This window comes from Parasteatoda tepidariorum, chromosome 9 (assembly GCF_982258835.1).
Source record: "Parasteatoda tepidariorum strain Cologne lab strain chromosome 9, Ptep-v5.0, whole genome shotgun sequence".
Classification (NCBI taxonomy): Eukaryota; Metazoa; Arthropoda; class Arachnida; order Araneae; family Theridiidae; genus Parasteatoda; species Parasteatoda tepidariorum.
In genome coordinates this window covers 12,866,278-12,888,918 of record NC_141763.1, presented here as the reverse complement: position 1 = coordinate 12,888,918, position 22,641 = coordinate 12,866,278, and the positions used below count along the sequence as shown (strand labels likewise).

The 22,641-nt window shown below is 29.2% G+C and overlaps 2 protein-coding genes across 4 annotated transcripts in view; one reads left to right on the top strand and one right to left on the bottom strand.

Moving 5' to 3' along the window:
• Positions 1-2,549, bottom strand: part of Alg3 (Alg3, alpha-1,3- mannosyltransferase) — a 17,971-nt gene extending 15,422 nt beyond the window's left edge. Inside the window, exons 1-2 of one of the 2 annotated variants that reach the window (XM_087150893.1) lie at positions 2,213-2,408; positions 651-926 (exon numbers count right to left, since the gene is read on the bottom strand). Coding sequence is in view for 1 of the 2 variants with exons in the window: in XM_016074616.5 (XP_015930102.2) it covers positions 2,213-2,393 (181 nt within the window). In the remaining variant the exon portion in view is untranslated. Of the gene's footprint in view, positions 1-650; positions 927-2,212 lie in introns of both variants that reach the window. The other variant, XM_016074616.5, reaches the window with a different exon arrangement.
• On the top strand, positions 2,532-22,641 carry LOC107456684 (uncharacterized). Of its 2 annotated transcripts, XM_016074618.5 has the most exons (7): positions 2,532-2,863; positions 7,061-7,176; positions 8,664-8,789; positions 12,100-12,313; positions 14,263-14,280; positions 18,247-18,401; positions 21,353-22,641. In XM_016074618.5, the coding sequence occupies exons 1-7, from the start codon at positions 2,716-2,718 to the stop codon at positions 21,683-21,685; spliced, it is 1,110 nt and encodes a 369-aa protein (XP_015930104.3). In that variant the 5' UTR covers positions 2,532-2,715; the 3' UTR covers positions 21,686-22,641. The 2 variants fall into 2 exon arrangements, with proteins under 2 accessions (XP_015930104.3, XP_015930106.3); XM_016074620.5 differs by lacking the exon at positions 14,263-14,280.

Here is a 22,641-nt window from a genome sequence, read left to right as displayed (position 1 = left end):
GACTAACAAATAAATAATGGAGTCTTTTAAAATCTAAACCTTACAGACAGAGATTTGTTTGTTTCAAAGTATCTATTCTGGTTATTAAAAGCAAAATATTTTTTGGAAATGTTTCATTTGTTAAATATAATAATTATTCTATAAATCAGCCTTTGCAAAGTTAATATTCTAATTTTTTGAATAACATTGAATCACAGCCTAATTGCCTGGATCAATTCTTAGATTAGCCAAGGAACAAAAAAAGAATATTTTTCAACGGATATTTATCAAATTAAATTATTATTTTATTTATTCTTCTAAGTTTACTTGAATTGAATTCACAAGTATTAAGAGCACTATTTCACAAGCCTCTCGACCTATTTCAATATAAACCAAACTAAAAAATCAGCACAATGTTCAATCTACCTACTAATAACTTATTTTAACTGATTATTAATGCTAGTTGCAGGTTTGTTTTTTATGCATATATGAATGCATCACTTGCCTTAACGATCAACTCCATTAAACAAGAAATTGAGAAAAATTATTAAGCAGTATAAATATATATTTTTAAAATTCTTAGATTAAAAATTCAAAAATATAATGCAGATTGTATAACTGCATATTCATCTTTTATCTAACATCCGATTGAAAGTATAAGATAGACTAACTTTAGAGCCGGCCAGGTGGCCAAGCTTTTAGCTTGCCCAACTGGGAAGCCAATAGCTCCGGGTTTGAATCATGCTCAGGGCATGGAGAGAGTAGTTTCTCACTGTGTGTTGCCCTTTGTTGTGTTTGATGCCTTAATGTGGCCGACCCTCTAAACAGGCCTCTGTGGCAGTGTGGTGTGGGTAATGCTGCTCACCCTCATGAGTGAGGTTCATAGGTGCCCACTGGGTAATGTTAAATGAGTAACACTTCCAAGGTTAAGAGCGAAAGTTCAGTACCTGCCATTAAGAAGGAAAAAAAAGAATATCTTTAGACAATTGTTATCATTAGTAACATCTTTTTGTTCTCAAGGGAGTTAATCGCTTTGGCAAGTGAAAGAAAATTATTAATTCAAATTCAGTCACAGAGCAATTTTTTTTATCTCAAAAAAGTTAAAGTACTTTATTATAGATTTTATCAAAAATAAAGAGTAAATGTTCCATTATTGATACATAATATAATAAGAAATACTTTAACTTTATTCCTCATCCATATAAATGTTTTTCTCATTAGCTTTTATGAGCTCCCTTCATGCCGACTTATCCTTAAAGTTTTATAAAACTCTTGTTAAACAGGAGGAATGAATTTCAACAAGACCATCATATGTTTCCTCTTTTCTTTACTCACATTTCTGCAAGTCTGATGCAATAAAGGCATTTTATTTGAATAATTCTTATAAAAATTTTCCATTTAAAAATTATAACAGTTCAATTTTTGTTCCTTAAAATAACGGTACACACTGAAATCAAAATTTATGAGTTCGAGTTTCCTTAACAATTCAAAAGTAACTGATTTATATTTCTCATACTTTGTTTGTGTGCGATAACAGCTCTCGTCTAACAAAGAGAGTGAAATTATATGAACGACTATCAGATTCGCAGGTGGATCATATACCAATGATACTTTTTCAATAACAGTTGACGAATTTTATTCTTGTCATAGCAGCAATAAAACTATATTTTTGTAGCAGAGGAAAAAGAGCGCAGTGGGTTAATTGAATCTTTAATATGATTTAATTTTAAAACATTTTAAGGACAAAACATGCTTAAAAATTTTTTACATTTTTGTTGCAATTTAAAATTATTATTTTTATTAATTTCTCTGCTTTACTGTTTTATCAAATTCTTATTAAATTTTATTAATATAGAAATAGCAAATTTTATTACGTCATGCAAAATCTGAATGTTTAAGAAAATGAGTTATTTTTAGTCTTTCACACAAATTTATTTAATGTGTCCCCCTCTTTTATTTTCGAATTAAATGAAAAAAATCTGTAAATAGTTCAATCTTGAAATTTACAGCAAATGTTTCCTTATACCAGTTAAATGCTCCTTCATTGCAATAATTCAATTTTTATGAAAGTGTAAAAGTATATCCCCGAACGGAATCACAATACATAAATCATCCCAAATAAAATATAGTTAAAATATAAACAACGCATTTCTTTATAATAAAATTGCTTGCATAACATTACGGTACGCATTTTTCTAATATCAATATTTTTAAACGTGATATTCACACTTACAAGGCACTTTATAAATTATGTATAGAGTTAAAAATAATTCAAACACTAAAAGTCCTAAAGCAATTAACCAATTGTATGTAGGATTCTGAAGTATGATTTTAATATCCGACAAAGTAAAATAATTTGTTATATTTTTAATTCCCCGCCTACCACGCGGTCGTCTCTCAGTGGCAGGGGCCATGGTTTTGATTGGTATCGGTTTATTGTTTATTTTTATTTTATGGTGAAGCAGAGTTGAGATGTTTCCCTCGGTGAATAAATAGCTAAAGCAATAAAATTTCCTATGAAAGCTATACGCTTTTGCATTCCAGATGTCTTCAAAAATGAAAACAGTTCTGCTATAGATTTGTGGTATTTGCTACAGATCTGAAAATTGTTATTGTATTAAATTTTATTTTCTTTCATTAATTATATATACTTTATTGAAATTTTATTAAATAAATGTTCGACGGAAAATTTTAATGGAATGATTGACTTTTATCCTAAGGAATTTAATTTGTGAAATGGCTCAAGCGGATTTCGGAACTGGAAAAACTCTTGCTGTGTTAGCGATTGTTCTCGGATGTTTTGCGATATTATGGCCGAAAATATTTTATCCAATGTGGCAGGCCGCATTTGCTTTATCAAGCTCCAAAGTGGATAGTGATGGAAGTGAGTTTAAATTTACTGTTAACTTAGTATTGCATTTAAAATATTTATTTATACAATATTTGGTAAAAATTATTGATTGGGTGCCTCTCTTAATTTGACTCTATTTATGTTCTAACAATAATGATCTCATAATAAAAAATTGAGGTAGAAATTCTAAGGCAATGGAAGATTTAAAATATTAATTGTGTTTTCTGAATAATGTTCATATACTAATTTGAGATAAAAGCATTTGGAAAATAAAAGGATTTATTTACAGTAAAAGTTTCATGAGTGGTTGCCCAATTCCGATTCTACACCAAACCAACATTAATATTTTCTTATGTAACAATATTGAAGCATTACAAAATTTATTATTAGTTTATAAATTTTTAATTAAAAAGAAAGTTCGTTTTATAAATTTTTGTTAAATAAAATTAAAAAGATAATTATTAAATATCCTTCCTATGTATAGGCTAGGAAGGATGTGTATAAAGTAACAACAAAATTAGTTTTTTCTTAGCCAATAGAAAACTGTAAAAATTGCCATCAACTTTATATAATTTTTAATAATATTCTCATTGTCTTTAACTTTTATATAAAAACTCATATTTTGTTTGCAATAATCTTTCAAGTAGAAGTCAAAGCTTCACTGGAAAACAAGACCTTTATGACAAAAATGCTAGTAATTGGTGCAAACAACTGCTGATACATAAATATTTCCTTAAAATTTAAAAACACATAAACCGTGGGGTTATTTCTGTATAGTGATCTGGCGTGCCAACTATAATCACCAGGAATACCAAATAGATTTTAAACTTGCAATTTTTTTTCAGAAAAGTATGTAGATGTTTGTCCTGGGATGTCTACGAGTTTTGCTTTTTGAGTTGGTCCCTTTCTGTGATGTTTTCTTTTTTACTTTCTCGTGGGCCCTTGCCCGGAAGTTGCCAAGATTTGGCAATTATTCTGCCACAGATCACGATATGGAAATCTCTCCTTACTGGTGATTTCTGTTATAAATTTATTTGTTTCATATAATATGCATGAATAATGGCTGCTAAGTCTTTGTTAGAAATTGGAAGTTCTCTATAGAAAAATCACTATATATTTATAAAAACTTTATTTCAAGTGTAAGGTAGTGCCTTGGTTACTGCAATCAATAAAATCTCCTATGCTTGGTATCAACAGAATGTATATTATAAGATCCTCTATCATAAAACAAATGTGTTTTGGTCAAAGTTATGGAAAACTATCAGAAAATATGAATTAATTATGATTATAGAAATCAAACAATTAATAGTAAAATTGTCATTTCATTGCAAAATTTACTTAGATACTAAAATCATTGTAAAAATTTATTTGGAAGGGCTTTAGCTGTTTTTATAGAAGGAAAAATAAAGAAGGCTGACTCTAATGATGATAATGATTAGGCTTTTGATTCAAGCATAATGTTATTAAAAACTCTTCTCTCCCATGCAAATTGGGATATGTTTAAAAAAAAATTTCAAAAATGTAAATATTACTTCTAAAAAACTGACCATTATTGTTAAAAAAAGAATAAAGAGTATAGATTTTATACTATAGATTGCTACAACAAACACTAATTAGTATTTAGCCAATTTTCTTTGTAGTGTTTGTAATACTGCTTGTTGTAGGAATTCGTAAAAAAGGAAAGGAATTTTTTTTATTCGAAACAATAAAATAACTTTATTTGTAAAATTTTAAATTATATTTTTGAACTTATATCCAGTTAATATTGTGAGATCATTTTGTATTATCTTACAAATTTTGATTTATTATGATTATATTTTTTGCCCCAGTAGGGTGACCCGGGGTAATTCACGATCACTCTGTTTCTGGGGTAAATAATGATCACCTAAGTTTTATTTTAGAAAATTTATTTTTTTTTAAATTTGAGACATGGACAAGAATGCTTGTACACTTTACTAAAGTATAACTACATTTAGTTAATAATAGTTTTTTGTTTAATCTAACAAAATAAGTATCTTTTAAACTGCTCTCTGTATTTTCCATTTCAAAGATGGGTTTCAAGATGTGCACATTTCTGCAAAGATCCCCCTCCTTCTCTTAATAATAAATATTTTGAGTTACTTTCTTTTTCTTTGATATAAAAATAATGTAAGCTTTTGTTTAATTGTTTCACATCTACTGTAAACATTATAATTGATTATAGGAAACTATATCAAATGTTGCCCCCTACAGATGGGGTATTTATTGATCACTGGGGTAATTCCTGATCATTGTCATTTCTTCTTATAAATAGTTTAAAAAATAGCTAATGAATAGTTAATTTTCTTTTCTTAAATAACAGTTCAGATTTATTAAGTGGAACAACTATAAAATATATTTTAACTATAATCACAAAATTTGTTTTTAACTGTATACAAGACAAATGCGCTATGATATGCACCATTTCTAGTTTGTCTTAACCTTGCTTCTATCTGAATTTTATGTGTGTACATTGTTAGAATAATTTTTAAGTTGATAAATTAACCTAATATAAATATGGTGAGAAATTATAAGCTTAAAAAGGATACTAAGCTTCTAGAAAGCAAAAATAGTAAATTTCTTTTAATGATTGAAAATGAAAATTTCAGTGTGAGAGCTGCTGCCAGAGCTGAAGAGTTAATCTTTATTCTTGCTTTTAAATAAAACGTTTTATTAGCAGCTTAAACATATCTTTTTGGTTTATTTGTTTGATCTTAATGTCTTATTTGTTAATTACCATTGTATAATTATTTTTAAACAGCCCATTTACTATAAAAACTGGTGATCAGTAATTACCCCAGAAGTGATCAAGAATTATCCCGGAAATGATCAAGAGATGGGGTAATTCCTGATCACTAAAAATTTAAGATCTTTTAAATTCTAATTAGATTTTCAAACAAAAGAAGGTAGAATAGGACTCATCTCATATAGCTTCAAACTTCCAGTAAATATTAAAATTCTATCTTGAATAGTTTTTTCACAAAATAGATGTTTGCATTTTTTGATCAATAATTACCCCAGGTCACCCTATGGCCTATGGATCTCAATAAGAATCTATAGGTATTTGAAACACTTCAACTTTGGCACTATTTTTGTGGTTTAGTTGGAAATACAAGGAATAACTTCGTTCATAAGACTTGAAATTTTTTAGTTTTTAAACTTTTGAAATTTAGTATTATGTGAGTATTGTCATAAAAATTTTGATTAACTGACTGAGCATTTATAATGACTGAAGACATTATGCTTTTTCTCTCTTCTGCTTGAAAAGCATTTATCTTTTTCTTTTTTTTTTTGGTTGAGAAAAAATTACGTTTTGTAGATTCTGTTGCCGAATGTAGTTTGTTAAAAAAAAATATTATGTTATTAATTAGGGTATGTCGCATTTTTAAAGAGTACTTAAATGTGCTTATTTTCGATTTTCGTTTTTTAAAAGCAACTGGCTTATTTCCCCTTTTTGAAATGTAGAATCTTTTTTTTTTCCATGTCGATTTTCGTCACTTATTCTGCAAAAGCATGCTTTTCACATTGTTCTATCCAATGTTTTCACTATTCTTTCAACTGCAATCCATTTTAGCTTACATTCAGTCCGAAGCATTTAAAAGTGCCATTTATTTTACATGTTTGATGAAATACTTGGGAATCCGCATGTGCGTCTATTGATCTGTGTTCGGAGAGATCTTTGCACTCTCATGTACAACTCTGCTGCATTTAGCGTGATATTCTCAATTTCGGGCTTCATTTTCCACCCACAAAAAATTTAACCAAAAAATCTCTCTATCTTTTTATGGTGGTTAGTATAATCAAGAAAATAATTCTTTGTCAAAAACTATTTATTTTATCTTGATCATGTAAAGTCTTTGAAAATTACTTAGCATTTTACTAATATATGTAGTTATATATGTAGCACTAAAAATATTTTTTGAGTGCTTATTAAATACTTAAAAAGTGCTTTTTTTGTTAAAAGATTTGGCTACGCACCTTCGTAGATATTTTTGTTAGATGTGCATTGTTAAAAATAGTTATTATGATACTGGTTATGAGAATATTTTGTACCACATCTCTATTTAATTATTTCTATTTAAATTACTTATAGTACTTATATACTAAAAAAAAATTTTTAAGGTATAAAATGTATATAATAAAATTAGATGTCTTTAAAGATATTTTGAAATCTTCTTATTACTGTTCTAATATGCTTATTTTTGTCTGTAGGATATAAGGAGACTGATCGTCCTCCCCATTTGCATCCTGGATCAATCAATCCTCGCATGAGAGGAAGTGTGACTCCTGAGAATGTCCATGAAAAATTTATGATGAGAGATGGAAGAGTATATATTTAAATTTTTATTTTATAATTTTTTTATACTGCACGGCCAATCATGGATAATTTTAAGCTTCTTTAATTCATAACTCCTCTAATATTATTAACTTAATTATTTCTATATTTTTTCCATGCTATTCCTATCCTTATCTACTAATTACTTTTAAATTATGACTGTAAAATTCCAGTTTTTAAAATACATCTTATTAGAAGATAAGATAACTAGAGTTAATGTTTTAAATAAAAGTAATTGTCAAACTTAAAAAGACTTTGTTACTTGTAATTTGATTAAAATCTATTAATTGGTTGTAATGCTGTTATATTTCTTCTTTTATGGATGGTTGACTGTGTAAAACTAAACATAGATGGCGGTAGGGGTTAAAAGTTGCGGTAAGACTTCCCAGTTACTACTTCCGACTGATTTTTACACCTAAGCTTGGAAAAATTATCCATCCAATATTATTATGCTTGTAGTGTTTACAATATAACGCATTTTCCTAATCTAACTTCCAACGTAGCAAACAGCAAATAAATTCGAAGATTCTGCAAGCTTGCTATGTTGCTATCCAAAAAATAGCAACGATGTTATTTTACACAAGTAAGGAATAACACTCAAAACATGGCTAAGCTTACGCTTTATTTTTGCTGTAATATTAATTTCGTCACATTTTTGTAGGCTAATGACCTGTTAGAATTTGTAAATTACAAAATGAATGGTGAAATAACTCTTTGGAACGTAAAAACTATGCCGAAATTTAAACACAAATCACAATAATAAAACTTCGTAGGGCAGGGATCGCGAACCAATAGCACAAGTGCCATTTATGGCAGGCAACACAATATTCTGAGCACGCCACCGATCACAAGTTTACTATGAAGCATGTTAACAATTACATTAAAATTAACAAAAAAATTTACAATTAATTCCAATAAAACTATAAAAAATGAGCTAACAATAAATAACAAGCAAAAAAGAAATTAACAGTCCTGCTTAAACTAACATCTTATAACCTTAATATAAGTTATTTGTCATCTAATCTGCAATAACAGAAGTCACACTAATGTTACTTTAAGTTGAATTACACGTATAACTGTTGCCCGTATAAAAACATTGCAAAATTTTTTTTTCCAAAGTAAATAAAGAGTTTTGAGTTGATAGTATTTAGTATTATTATTTTCTCAATAATCACGAAGTCAAAATTATTTGACAGCACATCTATTACCTCATTAAACAATGATTTGAAAAAATAGCACATTGGTGCATAAAGGTTCGCCACCCCTGTCCTAGAGTATTAAGCCTGTTCACACATTATCTCGTAAGTATAACATAAGCAGAGGGATACACCAGAAGTTTTCTAATTTCCTTCCGGTTTTAGGGAGCTTCTTATTGTGTCAATCAATCAACATTCAATCAACCATCCATAGTTATTTAAATCTTGTACTCATTGTAACAATGTTCCTATACACACTTTAACATGTTGATCTCTCTTTCAGCCATTTCCTCATCCACAATCCAGGCAGCCTGTCAAGTCTCAACCGAAGTCTGGTGGTGCCATGAGTATAATCATGCCAATTTATACTGTTGGGATCATAGTCTTCTTTATATACACTGTCCTCAAGGTAATATGCCTTCTTCAAGTTTGCAACCTATATAATTAATTTAATCAAATTTTCACCCGCATTTTATACTGCAGGGCAGATGGCAAACAGAACCGAGCAGTTCTAATAGTTTTTTTTTAAAAATAAATTTTTGTCATTTATACCTACTCTAATTTTTTGGTAGCTTTTATTTGTTTAAATTTTCTTTAAATTTAAAAACTGGTGTTTCTCATGTCACATTGTCGCAGAATGTTACAGAGTTCTTGCAATAAGATTTTTCTTATGAAAAATTTTAAAAAATTACTTTTTTTTCTACAGAAATTTTTACTTAATATTTTAATCATGCAATTAGATAATCACTTTTTGACTCGCTCAATTTACGCCGATAATTATTGTTGATAATTGGGTATAATATAGCCTACGTCACAGGTTGTGTTGTTCCTACTAAATTTAACCCATGAACGGCATTTTCTGCGAGCCTAACTTCAAGCCACAAATAAACAAACGAAGTGTTCGATCGTTTAAATAGCTGCTTGCCAGATTTTATTGCATTATAAAGAAAAGTTATTGAAACTAAATACAACTAAATAAACAACAACAACTAAAACAAATAACAACAACTACTAATAACAATAACTAAATAAACAATTAAATTCCATTCGTTTAGCATTGCGTCATATGTTGTTCCTACTAAATCGAAGTAGTTGTGTTTTTTTTTCATATTATACCCAATTGTCGATTAATGTAATGTATTGATTGTATCATTAGTAATTATTCAAATTAATTTTCACATGAATTTTAAATATCCCGATATATTTCAAACAATATGGAAATTTCGAATCGTGCTTTTGAGCATTTACTTTTCAAGGCAATAATTCTATTGAATGTTTGGCAGTTATTGCTATTCATAGTTTTTAAACCCAATATTATTTGTTACAACAACCTAATCTCAAAACGAAACAACCATTTGAGCAGTCCGATTTGCATGATTTCGGCGATCCTTTTTCGGCAATTACTTCTACAGATTTCATGAATTTAAATTTTTTTTTTTTTATTATGACGATTATTTACGAAATGCGGAAAAGAAAATAATTTGGGCATTCCCCTTTCCAACAAAATGCGAGAATATCACCCATAATATTAGAGTAAAAAATTATTCCGTGTCCAATTAAAAAAATAATTATATAGTTTTTTTTGTAACCACAGCACTTTTATTATATTAAATTAGTAATATGTATGTTTTTTATTATTAAAAGTATCTCGCAGAAAGGTTTGTCGTTGATAGCTTGAAAAAAGTTTACCTCAGGACACGCAATATAATTTTTCTTTTTTTTAAGAAAAAAAAAACTTTCTAAAACTTGTAAATGACATCAAGACTTATTTTCAGAGAAATTATTAAATATACTCAGATTTTAACTGAGTAATAAACTTTTAAAATCAGCAAATGAGACATTCATAAACGGTGTGATCACCCTATAGTAAAATTTTGAAAACTTGAAAGGCAGTTATCATAAGTTGAAAAAGATGAGTTTGTTGAAAACTTGATTAATAGAACATTCAATTGGTGTGTCCAAACATGAGTCCATCCATGTAGAAAATACAATACTTCTTTAAAATCTACCGTAAATTCAAGATCTGTATATAAGTCAATTAGTAAAATTAATAAGTAAATTTGAGAGACACTTTTTTGTAGATAACTTACAATTTCCCTTTTTCCTAATCAGACGTATTTTTTAGTTTACCTTCATTCAAAATCAGTTATAATCCTGCCAATTCTTTATATACATTATAACAAAACAAAAAATTTCAAATTGCAATTTTTTTCAACAAAAATTCTATCAGTTTTATTGTATGGGAGATAAAAAAAAATATGTTTTCATCTTCGAAAAGAAGAAGAAAAATTGAGTTATTGAAAAATATTAAAAATTAAAGCTTTTTTTCTGGTATTATAAAAGTTAAAAAATTGTTTTTTGTAATAAAAAGTTTCAGATGGTATGATTATGAGAAAGTTAGATCCTGTGCAGAATACTGATTTGAGGACCCTCAAAATTTCAGAGTTTTAAATCGTTTTTAAAGAAAAATAATTACATATAAAGTAAAAAATAATAGTAAAAGTTTTAAGCTATTTATTGCAAGATAGTCCCATGAATGAATATAAATAAGCAACAATTCAATTAGTAAGATTTTTATTATTGCTATTTTGATAAATAAACAAAATTTTAAAAAAAATTTTTAAAAAAAACATTATATCAATCTTTAAGAAGCTTTTAGTTTCTTAATAAAGGAAAATATTGTTGTAAAAAGAAAAGCATTACTTTTGATTTAATGTCAATATAGAGTTGATTTAATTTCATTTAACTAGTACAGTATAAATTTTCATAAAGCAGTTGATAAAATACTGATAATCTCTTACTGAAAAAGAATAAAAATATTAAAGGTAAAAATACTTTAAAATGTAAAATTTTGTGCAGTGACATTTGTGGACCTTAAACTTGATAATGTTTGGGCAAGTGTGCCATTTGCCCCTGCAAAATAATTCTTGTTATAGACATTCAATTTGTAGAAGTTGGAGTGTAATATAGAACAAATATTGTGTAAATTGAAAGATGTGTTAGTTTTAAAAAAATTATTTTGGTTTTTGACATATTTATCCAGGAGAAACCTATTTCTTCTAGGATACAGGAAGAAACCTTTTTCTTCCAATACACGGGAAGAACCTAAAAATGGTAAAAACGGTTCTTCAGCAATAAGTTTTTAAAAAATGGTAAATTTGAACAAAAAATTTATGCAGTACCAGTGAATTGAAAGTTTTTAACTAATACTTTTTCTTTTAAAGGAAAGTAACTATTTTCATATTATTTATTTTAGTTTTATATAGAATTTTAAAATCTGTTTATTACATTATCTTTAGTCTACTACTAGCATTAATTAGTAATTGTGAATTCAATATGTGATTTGTAGTAGTGTATATGTTGAAAATATGATTTGTTAATTAAGATTTATCATACTATTTGTTAATTAAGTTTCCCATTAACATAAAACATCGGAGAACTCCAGTTATTTTAACTTCATGAGCAATTCGTTAAATTTATTTCTCTTTCCAGTTGTTTAGTTTAGTTATACTTATTTAAGAATGATATATTAAATAGCTTAAATATTAATACTATTATTTAAACTAGATTGCAATAATAAACTGTTTAAAACATTATTTTAATATTAGATATGCCTTTTTTAATCAAGTCTCTTCCAATTTTTCCAATTGGGTTGGAAGAAACTTGCTATCCCTGGTGACAGATGTGGATATAAAGTTAAATGTTCATTCTTTATTTAGCTTGTTTTTAAAAAGAACCCTGAGGAACAGAAGAAGCCTCTGATCAAAGATTTTCACATGGATCCTGAATATCGTAAATTTATCTGCCAGGAGACGGATGAAATTATAAAGACACCTCCACCACCTCCCAAAACTACTACCAAACGAGGAGGCAAGAAAAAGAGTGTTGCAGCATGCAAAACCGCAATTCCTGAAAGCGAAGAGGAAGGACAAGGTACTACTAAACTCATAGTTATATATTATTAAATTATAATAAGCTTCAATTTTTTTTAATCATAACTGATAATCAGAAGTCCCAAGCCCTCTCCTTTTTTTTTTAATTTTAGATTATTTTATTGTTACAGAGCTCCCATGGGTCAGGGAAAATTTTGGAATTGTCAGGGAATTTTAGTTTTACTCTACAAATCAGGGGATAAACAGGATTATTTTTTTTACAAAAACCTGTAAAATACCTACCTGGGAAATAATCAGTCTCAAAATTGTTGGTAACAGTAATCAGTTATTGAGATTCAAGTTAAATAATTCTAAAAATTTTTGTAATTATTTGTTGCAAAAGTTCCAGTGAAACTTTTCCTTGTTTCTATGATATTTCCTGACAAATTCTAATATTTGACATTTTTTTTTGCTAAATAAATTTAAAAAATTCAAAGTTTTCCAATGAAAAATTGTATGGTATAGCTAAAATGTGATCTGGATTTACATTTAAATTTTCCTGAAGAGCAGGGAGATGTCAGGGAATTTTTTTTCTTTCTGAAATGAAGTGGGCACTTGTATTAGTATTGTTGCTTTGCATTAGTTTTTATATTGACTCGCACATTGATTTTATTTTAACATTATACGTAAATAAAAAAATTCACAGTTACAATACGTTTTTATAGCCTTAAAGGTTTTATAATTTAGAAAATTATTAAATATTTTTTTAATTACATACTGATATTTAATAAGACTTTTTTTTATTGAACTGTCTGTTTAGTTTATTTTACTAAACATAACTATAGAGATATCTCAGTAGTACTGAATTTTATTATCTTACTTATTTTTTGTAGTAAATATTAGGGTTGTTACGAATATTCAGCCTCTATTCGGTATTTGGACTTTTTTACCAAATATTCGGCAAAGTATTTTCCAACAAAATTTTTTACCTATCCTTTGGAATTAGAATAGATTTAGTAAGGAATAATCTGAAATCGCGATACATTATTAGAAATAAGTTTCACATTTATTTGTTAAGTTCCAAAATTTGTAATTTATGTTCTGAACGGCAAATGGAAAAGCAAAATTTAAAGCATTAACACTATATTACTTTATAATGAAACATGAGTTATGTATTCGGTCAATTTTGTTGTTTTTCTACATTTTTTTGTTTTTAGAATCGAAAACTTTTTTTTCGTTTTTGCTGTTGTTCTTTTTGAATTATAGTGCAGCATTTTCATGGAGCATTTTCAATTTTTTTATTGTCACTTTTGAATATTTTTTTAATTAGTACAATAAAATGGTTAACCACTGACATAGAAAACTATGATTCTCAACGTTAAAGTTATATTTTAGAACTATGAAGAAAAGAAAAAAATTTCCCTTTTAAATTTTTATATTAACTTTTCTTCTTATCAGTGTTTTTTAAAGAGCATTTCTTATGAAAGTTATTATTTATGGTCACTTTTTAAAAAATTCAACTATGTGAAAAAGTTTAATTGTGATTTTTAGCTTTAAATTTTTAGTTTACCCCATACCAGTAATATAGCCTAGATTTGCTTATTTTTCTTTAATGACTAAACTTATTTATGTATTAAAAATATTTATGAATGATTTCTTTTTAAGCAAAATGTTGCTATTCGGCAGATTTTTGTCTGCCAAATCATTATTTCTTGCATCCCTAGCAAATTATTGTTACTGATTCTATTTTTTTATTAATCAAAATTATTATTTTTAATAATGTTTCAGCTGAGAGGAAAGAGACTAAATAAAAATAGTGTATATAAATCGAATACAATGTTTAAAAGTAACATCTTTTTTATTTAGGAAGAAAAAATTTCTTTCTTTGTGTGTTTCCTTTCATTTCATGTGTTGCCTTTCATTTCATGTGTTTCCTTACTTTACTTAATAATTTTTATTGAAAGTATCAGAAATTTATTTACAATTTTCTCATTTTTATTTTATTCATAGCTGCTGAATTGGATGCAAGTAAGAATAATTATTTTTCTTCTATACTTATACCCCCCCCCTTCTTTTTTCTTTAATAACACATTCTGTATTTTATTAGAAAGTTATAAAACTCATGAATTTTATAGAATAGATTTCATGCATTCTCTGTAATATTAAAAATGCTACATAAAAAATTCAAGTTTTAAACAAAAGTGAAGGCATTGAAAACATAAAACTTTATACACTTTGTTGACAATTTCCATATAATATTATAAGGGTGGATATTTCATAAATTTATGATAAAATGAAACATTTAATCAAAGATGATGCTGGACATCCGGTGTTATACTGATTTATTATTTATATAAGTACACATTGCAACATATGACATTAGCCCTCTATCAAGGAGATAAAATTGATTTATTAATGCTTTCTTCGCATTGCAATTTTATTTATAATTTTATTAACATTTTTTTAATACAAATTTTGTTAAATTTTTATTTGACTAAAATTTTTCGTAAATTTACCTGGAAAAGTCAGGGGAAAAAAATATTTTTTTTTATTATTTTTTTTATTTTCATTATTTATTTTAGTGTGAACCTTGTTTTATAGGATTATAGAATTTATAAATTGACAAAGTTTCTTTTACATTGAAAATGCCTTCTGTTTTAAATCGAATTCCGATTGACATTTATTAATTTATGTGAGTTAATATTTTGTTTAACTGTAGCTTTTATTGTCCACAGGATTATAATGTCTATAAATTGAAGAAGTTTTTTACATTGAAAATACATAACCGTACAATTAATGGAAGACAATCTTTCAGTTTCAGACATATTTTTAAATTTCTCAAGAAATATTGTAAGGAATCTTTTAGAGCTTTAAGGGAACACCAAAGAATTATAAACGAAAACAAGTATTTTTTGACAGTTGATGCCCGAAAATATAGCAATAAGCTGGTAACTTCCATAGATTACTTTGGTTGTTATTTGCAATTATTGCATGAAATTTAGCTGAAATCTTTATGGACATTTTTATTTAAAAAAATATTTTTTGGCCTATTTTTTGCAATAATGTTTAAAAAATATTCAATGAAATTAAACAAATTTTTGGGGCAATTTTTAATTGATAAAAAAATATTATGTAAAATTGAATAAGTTATAAGCATTTGAAATCGTTCTTTGATACTGTGCATGTGTGTAAAAGGTGCGAGAAGGTTTTTTCGTAATTTTGTAGTGAATTGTATTAGATAACTCATGAAAAAATCCAATTTGAATATCTTGAAAATTTAAAAAGTTTCTAACAGTTTTCTAATTTTTCAAAAAAAGCTCTAAATGATAAGAGGGTTTCCTCAAATTTCATTTTGCATTATAAAACAAAATTTAATTACAAATGATAATAGCTTACAATAATGCAAGTTACAAACTTATTGCTGTATATTCTAGCGCAGGTGATTAATAATGTGTGTTGTTGTTTTTAATGTAATACCAGTCCCTTAAAGTTCTGAAAGCTTTAAAAATGATTGATAAGTATGAGAAATAGCATGACTTTCATTATAAAATGCTTCTTTTAGTATTTTTTGAAAAATATGAAAAAATTAGTGTAGAAGTATTTCCATTATTTTGTCCACCAATTATATATAAATTAAATTTAATTTGCTTAGAATTGATAAATTTTTAACTGCTTCTATTTATATATTTTTAACCCTTTCAATATGGCAAAAAATCCGTCCGATTCCACCCCATTGCCGGGATCTGTTATTTCTCCTCCAAGCAGTTGTTAGATTAGATAAATTTCATGCCTGAAAGGTTGAAGGTCTTGGAAACGCATAAACGTCCCCATAACAGCGCGCCACCTGCAACAATGATTTCATAAGCTTTATTGATGGGACAGGGTATGTCCCGGTCAGAATTCTAGAGTCAATAACTCATTTTTATTGACATTTTACTTAACATTTTGATGATTATTTTAGGCAACGTTTTTTTTTATTATTATTAACATTTTCGTTAACATTTTTACTACCATGTTTATTTGTAAACACTTTTCAGAATTAACAGTTATAAAATAAGAATGGTGAAAAAATTTTAAAACATTGAAAGTAATGGAGGAACAACAGTACCTAAAGTCTGGGTTTCTTGAGGGTGTGGTAGGGTTGGAAACAGTTATTGCACAGTGCTACATTGCAAGAGGTGCACACTATTTTCGAGCATGCCTCTTTCTTCATTTTTGCACACTGTGCACATCTTCTGTGCGTTTTTCCCTCAATTGGGAAATGGTTTCCAACATTGAAAAGTCTCGCTGTTGATGATGACGATGATATAGTTTTGGAGGAAGAGGGCCTTTGCTTATTGACTTCCTTGTTTTTATTTCTAAATGTAAGGAGACTTTCAGCAACAGCTTCGAGGAATGGTAATAAGGGACGTCTTTGTTCAGTAACATCTTGATGACACATCAGTAACATCTTGACATGGGCATCAACAATCGAGGTCATCAGTAATCTGTAGAATACCTTTTTCCACCACTTGTTGGATTTACGATTCACCTTGTAGCATGTTCCCAGTTGGTCAGAGAAGTCAACTCCACCCATGAACCTGTTGTAAAATCTTACCATTGACGGGCAGGGGAACTCCTTCTTAGATCCATCTTTTAGAGTTCTAAGCGAAGTAGTTAATTCATTGCTATGGCAATTCAATGTGACAAAAACTTCCTTCGTGCCCATCCATTTGACAGCAATTATTCCCTCTCTTGTAGTTTGGAAAACCGAATCACCTCGCTGTACTTCTTGTCTTCTCGCAGTCAGAAATGTTGGTGTATTTTTTCGTTCTTTCATGTAGGTGCCAACACATCCACAGGGCAGGGCGCACATAAGATTGACATAAGTGAAAAATCAGTCGAAACATAGAACGATTTGGGGAATCTTCACTGTAGAAATAAGCATTTTTACAACGCGTTCTCCCAGAAATCCTTCAGTCACTGAAGATTCTTTCCCCCGTGTAAATGTTGAAGTCCTATACATATCCAGTCTTAGAATCGCAGCACTCCCAAGCTTTGATACCTCTCTTTACTGGTTTCATGGGTTGGTACTGTTTCAGACTGTTCCTCCCCTTGAATTTGACCATTGACTCGTCTATTGACTGCCTTGTGCTGCCAGTAAAACTCTTCAAAAAAGTACACTTCAAGCAGGAAACTAATTCTTCAATATAATATAATTTCGAAGTATCTGCAGGTTTCTAAATTGAAATATAATTTTACAATAAAAAAAAAGAAAACGGTCCCTGCTCATCTCCTTTTGAATAGCTGCATTTCCCAGCGAACAATTGAGTGACCAATAGTGAGCCATTTGAAGTACCCGGTTGTAGCTTATGATCAGCAATATCCCAACTACTGTCATGATTTCGAATTTGTCGGTCATGTGATGCATTTTGTCTGTAGCGTATTGACTGTCTGATGCTGAACTTGCTTCCCTTTCCTTAAATGCTTTATTCTCCATTTCTATTCCTTCGTTCGTACATTGGGCAATGTAAATCAATAAGCTTTTGGGAAATATCTTGAAGAAAAAATTCACTTCGGTGGCTTCGTTGCAAATAGAGAGATTTGTTTGTCCCTTGATGTAAATAACTAGTATGTAAGTGCAGGTCGTCAGGCTACTAAAGTGGGGGTGCCATCCCCACTATAGAGGATCAAAATTTTGATGGCATGTCTTAGGATCATCCTCAGGAATGTTTCCCAGACAGTCGCCATTAGCCCATTGTGCAGCTCTAGTATGACGTAAATGAACAACAACCCTTATTGTAGGGTATTGTACCTTCTGTTGTTTAAAACTGAATTCTGATTGATATTTATTACTTTATCTGAGTTAATAATGTGTGCAAAGGATTGCGAAATCTATAAATTAAAGTTTTATTACAGTGAAATAACTTCTATTATTTAAAATTGAATTTTGATTGATTATTTAATTTTATGCTAGTTAATATTTTGTTTAAATGTAGCTTTTATATTGTGCAGAGGATTATGAAATCTATAAATTGAAGAAAAAGTTGGAAGAAACAGAGCAGGCCATGGAACGAATAATCCAGCATATGGGCGCTGTGAATGATACTCTCAATAAAAGATCGGTAGTTGACGACCAAGTTATTCAGAAAAGTGATGTAAAAATCAGGGTAAGTCCATTCAACCTATTAAAAAAAAGCACATCTTTTTGTTGGTATTTTATGGCCTCTTCCATTCTTTATACAGGGTATCTGCGCACCTGGAAAGTCATGGAATTCGGTATTGAACAAAATTTGTCATGAAATGATTTTAACTAATTTTTTTTTTCAAATCATGGATTTAGGTCTCAAAAAAATCTCATTCTTAAAATGGAATTTCATAGTGTTTCCCCCCAATTTCATAGTGTTCCGAATATCTGAATTTGTAACAAAATCCCCACTCACAGTCACATTTTATTAAAATATAAAATGTTCTTTCAAAATTATGGTGTTCTTTCAAAAAATGAAAGAAAGAGCATCATTTCTAGAGCAAATTATATTTTAACTTCATTGATTTCAGAATTTTTTTATTTATTATTTATTTTTATATTTTATTTAATGAATTTAAAATTATAACTGAAGCAAGCCATTCATTGGTGAATTCCCAAATGAGAACAGAAAAATCAGAAGCATTTCTTTCTTTACTGATAAACAAGAAAAGTATCTTTAGAGTATAATTCTGCAGGAAAAAAAAAAGAAAGAAAAACTTCCTAAAAAATTCTTCTGAAAAGAAAACCAAAATTTTTAACTTTCCAAAAGAAAATTGCTTTTGCCTTTCTGCAAGAACTCAGTTGCATTCTGCGACAATGTCGCCGTGTTTGCCCGCGATTCTGCCACAGGGCTTTGAGAGTGGCCAGCAATGATATCCAGTGTTTAAAGGCTGCTGCGTGCTTAAGCAGATAAAGAAAAGTTATTAAATATATTGCTGTGTTTTTGTCGGAGAAAATAGTAACTTCAGTAAGTCATGAAAAATTCTTGGAATTAGTCATAAAAAGTCATGGATTTGAAAATCCAAAATGTAGCGAATACCCTGTTTACAGCATTCAATTAGTAAATAGCAATTATTCAATCAATAAAATGGAACATTTAAACATTCACTTTTGTACTGTAAAAATGGGATATCAATTTGGCATTCATGCAAAATATTTCACCCAATAGAAAAAGCAGTGTCAAACAACAAATAAGTACAAATCAAATTTGCAATGTCACATGTGCAAATAAGTACAAGTTGCACTATTAAATTTGTTACAAATCAAAAAATATAACTTTTTGTGCATAAAGCCATTGACATACCTGCCAAGTCTCCTGTTTTTTTTTTAGCGAAGACTCCTGTATTTTACGACTATTTCCTGTTTACCCTTATATTCTCAAATTTCTCCATATTTGAAAAAAGAAATTTAAAAAATAAATTTTGCCCATAAAATATTTGCTGAGGGCAAAAATATTTATCTTATTCTTCAGCAGATGATGCTATTGCCAGTACTGCAGTGTGTCGAGTGTTTATAGTTTAAGTAATTATAAATGATAGTTTAAAAAAGCCTTCTTTAGATTAAGATTTATATGCATATTTTTTACTCCGTGCTATATTATTTCCAATTGTAAATGTAAGTGCTTATATTATTTCCAATTTTAAATTTCTCTTTTTGACTTGCATGATTATGCATGATGTATCAAAACTTCACTCGTAGGCTAAAAAGTTTTGCTAGTAAAATCTCCGTTATTTTATTTCTCCAATGTTGGCAGGTTTGCATTGAGACAGGACTAATAATTTCTGAATTATTAGTCCTGTCTCAAACTTAGTGTTATTTGATTCAGAGTTAAAAAATATATGTTTGAGATAATACCTCATTGTCTAGATAACCCAACGTCCAAATTAGAGCAACTTTTTATCTGCTACTAAGAGATTACAATTTGTCCGAGAAGAATATATTTTTTTTATTGATTTTCACGTTATTTTTATTGTAATACTTAGATAGATAGACTTAGAGGTCGAGCAGCTCCGAGGAGCAAGGCACATCGACCAGAGGTCTATTGTACCCAAGGATTAACGGAAAAGCTTGATAGCTGAAACAAAGTTCAGCAAACTCCTGACTGGAATATCCTGTAATTCACAGGCCTTAATGCAATGTTAACCTCATATGCTCGAATCTTAGAGCAGAATAGACCTCACAATCTCTAAGTATATATCTTGAGACTCGGGGGACTTCTGTGGGTCATTAACTTATATTTCTACATAATTTCCTTGGAGAAAAAGCACAAATCATAATCTATAACAGTGTTTTCATCTCAGAAAAAAAATGGGTGAGAATTTCTCACCCTTTCTCAAAAACAAGGTGAGATTTCAAAAAGTTAAGTGAGATTTCAAAAATTAAAAAAAAAAAAAACACACACAAAGATGCTTGAAAAAAAAAATCATTTCTTTAATTATAATGCATTTTTAACATCTTCTAATTTTTAAAGCATTGAATATTTTTGCTGCATTATCATATGGAAAATGTTCTACATCTACTTTTTCATCAACTATTCTCATTAGGTTGCTCAAATGCGTATTTGTTTCGTTTTGATCGTTTCTACCCACATTTGTTTCATTTTCATTTGTCCGTTTCGGAGTAGAAGATATTGGCTTTACAAGGTATTTGTTCATCTTACGTTAACGAGCAAAAAAATTTGAACGTCTTACATGCAGAAACCTTACCTATGGTAAACATGTGGTTGCAGAGAAATGTGTTCTGAAAGAGGTTCCGTGGTTCCGAAGGATGGTGTTCTGTTGTTCTTAAAGGTTCTGAACAATACTGGTAAATAGGGAAGCTAGATAATGGGGCAGATGTTGAAAATAATAAAAGATCCAAGAAGAAAAGTGAAATGGATTTTATTCTAAATGGCAAAAATGAGAAATTTTTTTCAAAATGCGAGAAATTCGCGAATTTTTAAATTGGTTTATAGAATGCGCGAATTTCTCACGGTAATCCTTTTTTAATGCGAGAATATAAAAAAATATGCGAGGTTCTCGCTCTGTAGTGAAAACACTGTATAAAGTGTCTCTTTTCAAAAATGTTTGCTGACATTGTGTCCTTCTGTTTCAGAACCGCAAAAATAAAAATGTGTCCAGGCAGATGGTGGAGGAGATGAGTGAGACCTCCAAGAAGTGTCATGACGTCGTTCCAGATGATGAGGAGGAGGAGAACGAAGACACCCTGGAGGAAGATCTCACTGAGCTTTATAAGATGTGCCAGGAAACAGGAGCCTCCATGAAGAGTCTTGGATCAGACCTTCCCAGCGATCCTATTGAGGAGGATATCGAAGGATCTGAAGATGAAGGATCCAGTGAAGGAGGAAAGAGCGACGAGGAGGAGAAGGACAGTCTTCTGGAAGATATGATCAAAAGCGAAAATAAAAAGAAGCCTTTGTTGACATAGGATATACTTCGTTTGAAAGTATAGTCTGTCTAAAGTAATAACTTTCCTAACCATTTATCTGTAATGAGATATAACTATTTCAAGTAGGAGTGTGGGGTCATTGTTTAGGACTGGTTTTTGCTTGGGTGGACGAGAGAAACGGAATTTTTTTTCTCTGTCTATTGTGTTAGCCCTAGATTGAAGAGAAGCTACCCTCCCTGAAATGCACTATTCTCATTTCCATAGTAGCAGGCAGCCTCAAACTTTGTGGCAGGGGAGTTCTTACTGTTGACAAACTATACAATCGTGAGTTATTTACTGGTATGGTACCTACAAATAAATGTTCAATTGTAATATTTACAAATTAATCATTCCCTTGCAGAATACATTTGTTTCATATCCAACTAGGTCAGAGATGGCGAACCTGTGGCATGTGTGTTACTAGAGGGCATGTATATCTCTTGGTAGCATGTGACATATACTTAATTGCCACAAAGGAAAGCTCTATTAAATTGCTTATTAATTACTGAAATTTCTTTAGTTACTTAAATTATATTGAGTTATAAATTTAGAAATCAAACTAAATTACGAGTTTCAATAATATTGTGAATTCTGTACAATGGATTATGAGAAAACGCCTTGCTTTAGATTTAAAGCAAGTTAATAACCAAAAAGCCAATATAGTTATGCATTGTGATTATATGGTTTAAAGTCAAAACAGTAGCTTTCAAATAATTTATTTTTTAAAAAAAAATCTGACAAGTGACGCACTGGACTCCTGAAAGTAATTAACTGTAATTGAAATGACACAAACTGAGTCAAAAAGGCTTGCAGTCTCTGAACGATGTTCTTTAGGTTGCCTGATAAGCAAGGTCTTATCATGATAAATATGAGAACGAGGCCTATCCAGTTTTCTGGGCCTACTTAATTTACTAAATATTTCGAAATTTACCTTATTAGTCTTAATAAAAAGAAAA

Bases quoted from the DNA above. Each gene is read 5' to 3' on its own strand.
- LOC107456684 (XM_016074618.5), top strand. From the start codon at position 2,716: ATGGCTCAAGCGGATTTCGGAACTGGAAAAACTCTTGCTGTGTTAGCG. The intron at 2,864-7,060 runs GTGAGTTTAAAT...TTTTGTCTGTAG, and splicing joins CAAAGTGGATAGTGATGGAA to GATATAAGGAGACTGATCGT. The intron at 8,790-12,099 runs GTAATATGCCTT...TTCTTTATTTAG, and splicing joins TTATATACACTGTCCTCAAG to CTTGTTTTTAAAAAGAACCC.